General features: G+C 36.3%; 1 protein-coding gene across 1 annotated transcript; it reads right to left on the bottom strand.

The window, feature by feature from the left end:
* Nucleotides 1–1,309: 1,309 nt before the first annotated feature.
* On the bottom strand, nucleotides 1,310–10,503 carry LOC140151542 (10 kDa heat shock protein, mitochondrial-like). Its single transcript, XM_072173918.1, has 4 exons — nucleotides 10,322–10,503; nucleotides 4,021–4,179; nucleotides 1,867–1,956; nucleotides 1,310–1,389 (listed from the first exon to the last, which is right to left on the bottom strand). The coding sequence occupies exons 1-4, from the start codon at nucleotides 10,322–10,324 to the stop codon at nucleotides 1,339–1,341; spliced, it is 303 nt and encodes a 100-aa protein (XP_072030019.1). The 5' UTR covers nucleotides 10,325–10,503; the 3' UTR covers nucleotides 1,310–1,338.
* Between the last annotated feature and the right edge of the window lie 2 nt (nucleotides 10,504–10,505).

The following is a 10,505-nucleotide window of genomic DNA, read 5'->3' as shown; positions in this document are numbered from 1 at the left end:
GTCCACCTCCCCCAACTTATTTTATATATTTCCACGTCACTCATGCCACTGTTTTTCCATGTTATATTTCCTCCACACATGCTGCAGGGAGTATGGCAATTTACATCTCGCATTTACGGCCCAAGCTGCTATGAGCTATTTATGGGAGGAGATGGCTTATGGATTATGGCTTATGGCTTATGGCTTATGGACCGCTTATGGATTCGAATTTCAGCCAGCTTATTCATGAGCTACCGTGGCCGAGTGATTAAGGCACAGGTCTCATAAACCTGAGTTCATGGGTTCGATATCCGGGCGGGTTCACTTTTCTACTTGTATTGTATATTTATAACGAATAAATTGGCTGAATCTGTGTACAAATTACACAATGAAAAACCTTTTTATGCCACATGTATTCTCTCCAAAACTATATGTTATTAATTAATAATTTCCAGCCAATTGTCTAATTCTGTGACATTCCCCAATCAGGGTACCCACTATGTTAAAAGAAATGATGGGGCCCAGACCCCCAGTTGGACGGTGACCCCATAATCTGGGTCATAAAGAAGTGTTGGGGGTCTGTGGACACACTAATTATAAGTTTTAGTCTGAAATTATGTGGTCCAGGTGAACCCTGTAATCTTCAAAATGTGAAAAAGATAGGGTCCCTCATAATTTCACTATGCAAAAAGACTCCAAAACTTAGTCTAGCAGGAAGCCTGCACCCAATGTAATAATCTGACATTTAAATTTGAAATAATGATGGACCAGGATTCTATTCTTGTGTGACAATTGTTGTTCTCCAGTATATTTTGTTATATTATGATTTAATCATTGAAAAACACTACATGTATTTAAATTTTTTTTAATTCAAATTCTATCTATAGGTATGGTATGTCACATCATTTCTATTGGTCATTATAATTGGTTGTAAAATGCAAAATGAATATCGTCAAATTAAATCAAATCCTTCACACAATCATGATAATCTTGTACTTTTCGATGCAGTGGTGCATTTACAATAGTACCAACACAAACAAGCAAAGGAATACATAACATAGCATGTGAATTCAGTTGAAACAACCTATATCTGCTTCACTACATGTTCAGTGTTTGTATAGGAACATGCAGTAGATGCACCACTGCTCATGAGGCTTATATCACAATTTGTGGTCCATATGTTAACAATCCAAAGTAGCAAGTCTCATCTTGTTGGCGGTACATCTATAATAACATCTTTTAGTAACCACATTTCGAAAAAATTGCTACATTTAATTTGCAGGAATTTGGTTTTAGTGGATGTGGTAGTTTGAGACAGTTTATTGTTAACACACATATTGTTTGATTTGTAGTCTGTCATCATGACTCCCACTTGCCAAGGATGTCGCCCTCTCTGAATAGATGATATTCCTGTAAAAAATAGTAAAAAAAAATAAATTACATGTAGAACTAAACATATGGAACATTATTTGAATTAATAGAAAAATAATCACAATTTCAAAACCGAACCATATTGGGGTCAATTTCTTTTTTTAATAGATGCACTATCTAATGCGGCACATTATGACACCCCAGGTTGGAAGTCGGCATCCAGCCAATTAAGGGGGTACTACACCCTTGGCCAATTTTGTGCCTATTTTTGCATTTTTCTCAAAAATTATAGCGCATTGGTGACAAGTAAGATATGTATATTATAGGGGCAAGGTCAAGGACTACAACTACTGCAAATGAAACAACTTTGGGAGGGTTGAAAACGCTTCCTCTATTCACAGCTTTTGAATTTTCAAATCAACAAAAGAAATGTTTTGTATTTTTGGGGGGGGGGGGGTATTTCATTTTAACCTTGTATTAAGAATAGATGCATAATTGCTTTGGGTTTTTACCCACCTTATTTTCAACTTCAATTTTGGTTCCTCCATATTCTGGTAAGAAGACCCTGTCGCCGACAGCTACTGATGGTGTCTGGAAATTGCCATCCTGTTGTTGTAAGAGCATAATAAGAAATTGAAAGTATTTGAAGAGTGCTAAGTACAATTTAGCATGTTTACATTCCCTAAATTGTAAACATTATGGAGTCTATGGAATATAATGTAATATGGTAATGTAATATGTCTCAATAACAAAAGCCCTAAAAGGCCTACCCTAATTAGGCTATTTCATTATAAATGACAACATTGAGTCCCAAAAGGGGTCAAAATTCAAACTCATTTATTTCATGCAAATTCATTATCATTTCAAAGTTCAGATGGTGTGTCAATAATTCTCAAAATATTAGAGCGTCAAACCCTCAGGAACCATTAAAAAAATTAAATTGAATTTTTGCTGTGTAAAACATAGCTGCCGTCTGGAGTGGACATTTTTTTAAACAATTTAATAAACAACATTGAAAGAGTATGTAACCAACATTGGGTTCATACTTATTCATATTTAGTCTGTAATAATTGTTGTATGTTCCTTTACACTTCAGTGTCTTAAATATGCCAGTTTCAATATAAAACAATTAGTAAATTGATACTAATCCAGATAAATGGTGCAAAATTACTACATATTTTAAGGATAAACTTTATCTTCACATGAAAAATTCATGAAATAGTCATTTTGTCCTGCCCAATAGCTACACTGATGCATAAGTGAGTATTCTGCGTCAATCTGTTGTACTAGTCATGGAAAACCTAAAATAAAAGACCCTCCTGTGTCATTTGTTCTGGATAGGACACATTTTTAACACATAATAAAGCATACTTTAACTTTAGAAATAGCTGCATCAATATTATTGCATAAAAGATCCCCAGCATTTAAAATCCACTACAAACAGGGTTAATATTCTGGTTAAATTAGGAATATTGCAATTTTTAGCTAACCGAAGTTCAATGCAGAATAATATCATATGTGTTCTCAACAACTGGACAATAATTTGAACACTAAAGTGGTTTGTAAGCATAATTTGCAATAAAATGCAAAAATTTCTTGTGGGTTTGGCTCTTTGAAATTTTAATTTTTTAGTTTGTTTACCAATTCATGGAAATGACATAATTGTGCTGGAGAGGACATTTGTTAAATTGCAAACAGAATCGTGGATACAGGCTTGCAAAATGCAACAAATACCAAATCATGTGCCACCTTGGTAGAAGGAAGACCACTCTTCCTCTACAAATTTCACATTCTATGATATAATCCTTCTTATTTCAACAATTAGTAATTAACTTCAGTTCTGGAGAGGACAAATTTTTAACGCGGAACTGTGGTATCAAGAACAAGTGGTCTACTGTATGTAAAATAAATGAATTCCTCAATCAGTGCCCTGTCCCATCAATTGGTAATATAACACAGATTATACAGGTAGGGTAAGGGTTTATATTTCCTCTTTAATGTTAACAAAAATGGAGGCATGAATTGGAGAGGACACTCATTTTTTTATTTAACGCAAAATGCCAATTTTGCAAGAATCGACGGAATTTTAACATTTTTGCACCAATTTTCACCATTCAACTTGCATGATGTTCCACACATATCATATTTTCATTGCAACAAGCACATTGCCATAGAATGTACCTAATTTTTCAAAGAATTAATTCAGAATACATGGGCAAAATGAAATGGGACTCCAAAATTGGGTTAAAATGTACCTTTTGGCAATTTTTTATACAAAAAATAGACAGAATTCTGTAAAAATGCTCATGTAGCTTGTAGTTTGTGGCATACTTAGAATTAAGTTAATAACACTGCATTATCACCCTAATTATATCAACCAGATATGATAAAAGCCATTTTTGTGAACGTGTCATTTATAATGAAATAGCCTGAATGCAGGAACCACAATCTGCATGTGAAGATGATCTGCACCTGTGTGTAGCATGTGTAGCTATTTACCTTGTTTTAGCGGATGCCAAAGCTGATTCCCCAGGAGTTGACTACAACCAGAAAAGATTTTCTTAACCATTGAAAGTGCAATTTTTCATTAGTTTTCAATTTTATTTCATCACTTGAAATCAAATAACACAGATGTGGTGCAAACAATTTGGCCATCAATTTGGATATTACCTTATCTCTCTGTCCTGGTCCTACTGCTACAACTGTGGCATCAAGAACTTTGCCCTGTGCTTTTTCTGGAATGAGAATGCCTCCTTTGGTCTTCAACTCTGGGGCGAATCTTTCTACAAGTACTCTGTCAACGAGTGGCTTGAACTTCCTAATCAAAGACTGGAAATGAAAAATAAATCTTAAGTTAGGCATTTTACAATGTACATACATACAAAAAACTACAATCATGTAAATCTGCTGTTTTTCAGCCAAATTTATTGATTTTGACACAAAATATTTGAAAAAAATTCAAATCAAAATCAAATCTATATTGTATTTTTATTTCAATGCAAATGGCACATATTGCCTTTATCAAAGAGCTATAATTCCCTGTGTGATCATGTGACATAAAATTGTAACTTGATTGTAAATCAAGTACCGGTAATTAATATTTCCCAAATGAGATTTACAATGCCAAAAATTGGTTGAATCAAGGTGGGTTTTATGTGTACATTGTATACAAGCCTTGCAAGGTTCCATCTTCTCCTAGCCCAAGAAGACAGGTGATCTATGTGATTTAGTGTTGTAATTTATTATGTATTATACAGAATCAGATTTTATTGACATTTACGGTACTGAGCGTGTACTGTTTACAAGCCCCAATAAGCAGCCACACAGGGTATTTTCAATTTGCTAAAGGGTAGGCCTACCATTAATGTTGAACTCACTTGAAGTGATGGTATAGACGTAGATAAAAAATAAGCGCCCATCCAAAATGACTTTGTTAAGTGCCCTGGCCGATTTATTGGAATGAATAGGGCCTACAGTACGTTATAGATACAAAACATTAAGTTTAATTAGGAGTGGGCTTTAAGGGCCTCAAAAATGCGTTTTTGGTTGTTTTTCTCTGTTAACAGTTTTTTCTATTCCACTTGACCTATCTCAACATGGAATGACGAAGTTTTTGGATATAGACCGAACAAAAAAGTGTGCAGTCACCATATATATGGATTTTCTTCCCTCAAAACATAAAATTTAGATCTCCTTGGGAAAATATGTATATCTTCAATATGAAAAGCCTGAGCGACAAAATTTTAACTAGCCTGGGTGCCTAAAATTTAACTAGCCTGAGCGACCAACATTTAACTAGCCAAAATAGGACGCCCTCTATTGATTTTGAATTTAACTAACCAAATAACAAATCCCCCAGTCGTCTATGGGAGGATTGTGATAATACAATGTGTATTTTTTCTATATCCCATTTCGCGTCACAAGATTTTTACCTGCAATGCACTCCATTCTGAATTGGCTTAAGGGGTACTACACCCCTCGATAAATTTGTGTCTATTTTTGCATTTTCTCAAAACTAATAACACAGTGGTAACAAAAGTTATGTATATTATAGGGGCAAGGAATCTAATTACTACACTGGAATTTCAGTGACCCAAGACAAGCGGTTCGTTATTTATGATAAGAAAAGAGGTACCGCAAGAATGTACCCAGAGTCTTAGCCAGAAATCAGAAGCCACCCGTCCAAGCAGATACCAAAATTTGACCCTCAAATATAAAAGAACTTGTCTATACCCATGGAAGGATCACTAGGGTCAAATATGTCCTGATTTGGCCTTTACATGTCACTCTGAATTAGTCTCAAGTTCATATAACCTTAAAATCATCTGTTTTAGAGCTATCACATCTGTAAAATCCATTAAATCCACCAGTCTAAAATTAGATTAGGCCGTCTTAAAGACGGGTGGACGCATGGCTAGCTAAGACCTTGAATGTACCTCATTTCCGATCATATTATACTGAACCACTTGTCTTGAATCACTGAAATTCCAGTGTAGTAATTGGATTCCTTGCCCCAATAATATACATAACTTTGTACCAGTGTGTTATTACTTTTTGAGAAAAATGCAAAAATAGTCACAAATTTACCACAGGGGTGTAGTACCCCCTTAAATTGCAGATGGAATAACTTGGGCGCCAGAATGAAGATATCTCTTGAAAAGGTCTGCAAAATCCGCAACCCATACAGACCTGATCTCATGTATCGTCAAAATATCTAAACAATTGTCTTGTGTTTTGTGTCCCTTCTTTACTCCCCCCTTCCTTTTTAGATTCTTGACTCGAGTGGAATCTAATTCATGTTATTCTTTAGCCCGAAACATCATGGCCCTAATTGTTCCTTCCTCACCATAGGGCCATGAATGCCGTACGTACGTAGAAAGGGGGCGCCGTGAACTCACATCGCGGTGATGACGTCACACTGACGGGATCTATTTATAGGGGACCGTTCATAAATACTTTGGTGGGGGGACTGGGCAAAGTGTGGGGGGACACAAAAAGTTTTGAGTTCCACAAAGGGGGGGACCAAAAAGTTTTGGTTACTAAATGAGGGGGGTCAAAAAAGTTTTAAACAAGAAAATCCCCAAAGAACAAGAGCATACAAAATTTTTGCAGCGCTACTGGCAAAGATATGTGTATAATAAAGCCCTTTTACCCGATTATGGCTAAAACAGTGAAAAATACATTTTTTTGGCGCTCATTACCAGTATCCCATTAAAGCCTTTTGGAATCCCACTGATAATAGCGGGTCAAAATGATGCAACCAGCATTTTTTTGGTCTTTGCCCGAAATTTATATTTTCCCCTTGACCAAGAAAGCTGGCTACGCCCATGATAAACAAGTCTTAAGTATTAAAAATCTTGAGTATATGCCCAGATGTTGCTCTCAATTTCCAGTGGCATAGAGACGGGGGGCAGGTTGGGACATGCACCACTCTTAGGGGGCACCGAATTGACCAATTCAGCATCGATTCTGCGCCCCTCTAAGCGATGAAAGTCAAATTTTTTGCGCGCTTCGCGCGCATTTCAGAACAAAATCATTTGAAATTTCAATTTAAGATCGATATTCAACTTCATTATAACCAAAATTAATTAGTGGTAGGCCCTATTTGTGCTCCGCGCGCAATAATTATTTCAAGAATCGGGAGCGACACCTATCCTTAGCCCTGGGTGCCACAAGCCCTAGAAAACACCACCGACATTTCCCTTTCTTGTGTTACTTTTATTTATTTAATTATTGGGTATAAGAATGAAACATGTATTTTCAAAAAATTAGAATGCATAAATTGAAATTAAACTTCATACAAGTCACAGCATGTGAAAAACACCTTCAACTTTCATGTTAGGAAACAGGCCTATTATAAATAAATTTATATAAACAATTGTGACTGAGTTTGCACAAATGGAGTAGCACCCTCCCCAGACTGTTGGGGGGGGGGTCAAAAAAGTTGTGTATGTCTAAAGAGGGGGGTCAAAAAAGTTTTAGGTTCTCTGGAGGGGGGGTCAAAAAAGTTTGACTCCAAAAATTTCCAAGTGCCCAGCCCCCCCACCAAAGTATTTATGAACGGTCCCTAGGAAGAATTCAAAACATGGCGATGATAACAGTCACAAGTCTGGTCATTTACAAATGTGCTCAAAATTTACGAATATGCACCAAATATGTTTTGGTTAAGTCTCATCTTCATGTGAGGAATGGTAGGAAGTGGTATTTATGAAAAAAAAAGCACTTCCAAGGACTGTATTTTATGTGTACCCTGCACCAGATATATAGCATGGATAGGCTCAGAGTCGGACCTTCGACTTCGTACGGGCGGAGAAGGACAGTCAGTGGAAATCGTAGTGACGGAGGTGTGAGTACCTCGGGCTAGTTATTCATACTCTTGTCTTGGTCTAGTCATGGACTGGTGGGGGTTGGCTTTCTTTCTCAATAGTCAATTTTCATACTTTTTTACTACTAGTTAGTAGGAATCCCAGGCAAACCTTAGTTAACACATATTTGCTAGTGGTCGCATGTCATGAACTGGTCATCTTTTGTGTAACATAATGTAAAATGAGAAAAAAATCACCAATTTTGATTCACTTAAACACAACTTTTAATGAAAACATTTTAGACCATTAAAAGTATATATTTCTGGAAAGCTTATATTACAAGGATGCGAATCAACAAAGTATAACATCATAATACAGGGTGGGTAAGAAATATACAGGGTGAAACAACAACAAAATTAGCATCTTTCTTGTCATGATGAACCCCATATTTTTCTTTTCTGAAAGCTATGTAGCTCAAAATAAATATGGATTCAGAAAGACATTGCATGGGCCCTTCAAGCAAATTAGGAAGAAAGAGTTTGCTATCCCTTGCGTGAAACATACAGGGTGATCAAAAATTGTAAAATAATTTTACAATTTTAATGACATTATCAATCAAAACTTTTTAACTCCATTTCTGGCACTATAACTAATAGCATAATTGAATTCCTCATCAAATTTCCTTAAAAATATGTGTACTTTTGAATAAGCAGGGTGACTCTGGCAAGAGATAAGCCACTTGGAAATGTCGGAGCGTTACATGCACACTTTGTACAGTAACATATAGGAAAAACTGTCTTAATTAGCATTTAATTAGGCAATTTATTAGTTACGGTACATCTTTTGTTACATTTGATCTACTATGAGGTAGATCTACAATCCAGGATGATATATGTGCAATTTGTGGTCCATGCTACTTGTACTTTTTAAGATACAAAGGTTTAAAGTTGGCCATATTTTCACAATTTTGTGTACAATCCTATGGGGCTCTCCCACCCGGCTCTCCGCCCGGATCCTCCATTGACACATCTTACATATATATTGAAGTATAAATCTCAAAGTATATGTCCAATTGACTTGGGGTTTTTTGTATTTGACAAAGAACATAATTATCTACAAAATGACACCAAACTTTCTACAATAGGTATTATACTTTTGGAATAAACCAAACTTGAAGTGTGAAGAAAGCGTTTTCATGTTACGGATCCTCCATTTTTGGGTGACCTATTTGTGACATGCGACCTAGTCAGTCAAATTCGCCGACAATGTCAATGCATATTTACATAGAAATTTAAAACAACTGGCCGAAGAAAGAAACCTACATAAATATGCTTTCTATACTTCACTTGACCCACATATATGATTTTTATGGTGATAAGACAGGCGCACATGGAATTTTAGAGGGATTTTGATAGCAGTTCCCAGACGTTCGCTTTTCGTATCTCTTTCCTTGTTGGAAAGGTATAACGTTGAGGAGATAGGAACATGTACCGTCATCCGGGACCTACTCTGCCATGTTTGGCTGAGTAACGGTACATGAACACGGTCTTTTGTGCCTATGTAAATTAGTCATTGTGTAAAGCTGTGTTTATACCATGGGTTGCTCATCATCAGACTGAATCCTTGTCGTTAACTGCACAAGTTATGTGTGCAATTCTGGAGAACGTTGACCGACAGAGGGTGTCAATAATAGCCTGTCGCTTTTGAAAAAAAGTGAATCATGCGCATGCTCAGCAGGCAAATATGACGGCGATTTAGTACACTGATCATGCGTGCGATTCAGGTTTCTGCAAAAGCGATTAAAGTATAAATGCATCTTTAGAAATGACCGGCGATTGTGTGTTCTCAAGTGGGTTTTATCATGTTAATTAGTGACCTGACACACATTTGTATTGGTTCGATCAAGCATTGAAATGATTTCATTTTTTGTACTGGATCGTTCAAGTATGTCCAACAAATTTTTCAATGGAAGTGCCTCTGGCCCTAGTGGAAGTAAAAACGGATACTATGGCCAGAGTTCTAGGGCTAGCAGTTCCATTAAAAAAAGCTGCTAAAAGTGCTATCATAATGAGACTAAGATCTAGAAACACCCCGAAATGCCGTTTTGGGGAATTTTGCTAGCTGAATCTTTTTGATGAAAGTCAATCTTTGACAAGATGTAACTTTGCTACTGGAAAGTGCATTGAAAAAAGGTTTTCAGTTTTGGCTTTGACTTTGTTTACTCAAGAGCTTTAATTTGATATATAAAATGATGCAGTTTGATGGCAAATTTAAATTCACCTAGCATACCTATATACCATGTATCATGAGTAATTAGTTTTTTATTTAGTCAGTTAATCCGCAAACTAATATATCTGCCGTTCGCCCCGTTCAACATCTTACAATCCAAGCAGCTGGCGAACCTGTGTTTTAAAACCACGACTCCCGGTGTGACCATGGCATGAGTATGAGATGACGGCCTGGGACTGGGTCAAAATTCAGCAGTCATACCCATCATGCATGCCCATGCATCACATGATCATGCATGCAAAACACATTAAAATAAGCTTCCACATTTACACCACCATATTCAAACATATTTGGAACATAAAATCAACTTGTACCAAAATCATGCTATCAGAAGATTGAATACTACTACAAGCATTAATAATATGCCACATACTTACCATTTTAAGTAAATAATTGATATTTTATTACACACACGTGTGACGGTATGCAGATCACGATCGTCGGCTGCAGCAAAATAATTAATCGGCTCAGAGGTAGCTGGACACGACGTGCGCATGCGTGTGGAAAAATAGAATCCCAGAAAAATATGTTTTATAGCTTTCTTGTTATAATTAAGACCCC

Source organism: Amphiura filiformis, chromosome 4 (genome assembly GCF_039555335.1).
Source record: "Amphiura filiformis chromosome 4, Afil_fr2py, whole genome shotgun sequence".
NCBI lineage: Eukaryota > Metazoa > Echinodermata > Ophiuroidea > Amphilepidida > Amphiuridae > Amphiura > Amphiura filiformis.
Note: the sequence above shows the minus strand (reverse complement) of the source record. Positions and strands in the feature narration are given on the sequence as shown.

Bases quoted from the DNA above. Each gene is read 5' to 3' on its own strand.
- LOC140151542 (XM_072173918.1), bottom strand. The intron at 1,957-4,020 runs GTAATATCCAAA...TTACAACAACAG, and splicing joins GACCAGGACAGAGAGATAAG to GATGGCAATTTCCAGACACC. The intron at 1,390-1,866 runs GTGGGTAAAAAC...TATTTTTTACAG, and splicing joins AAATTGAAGTTGAAAATAAG to GAATATCATCTATTCAGAGA.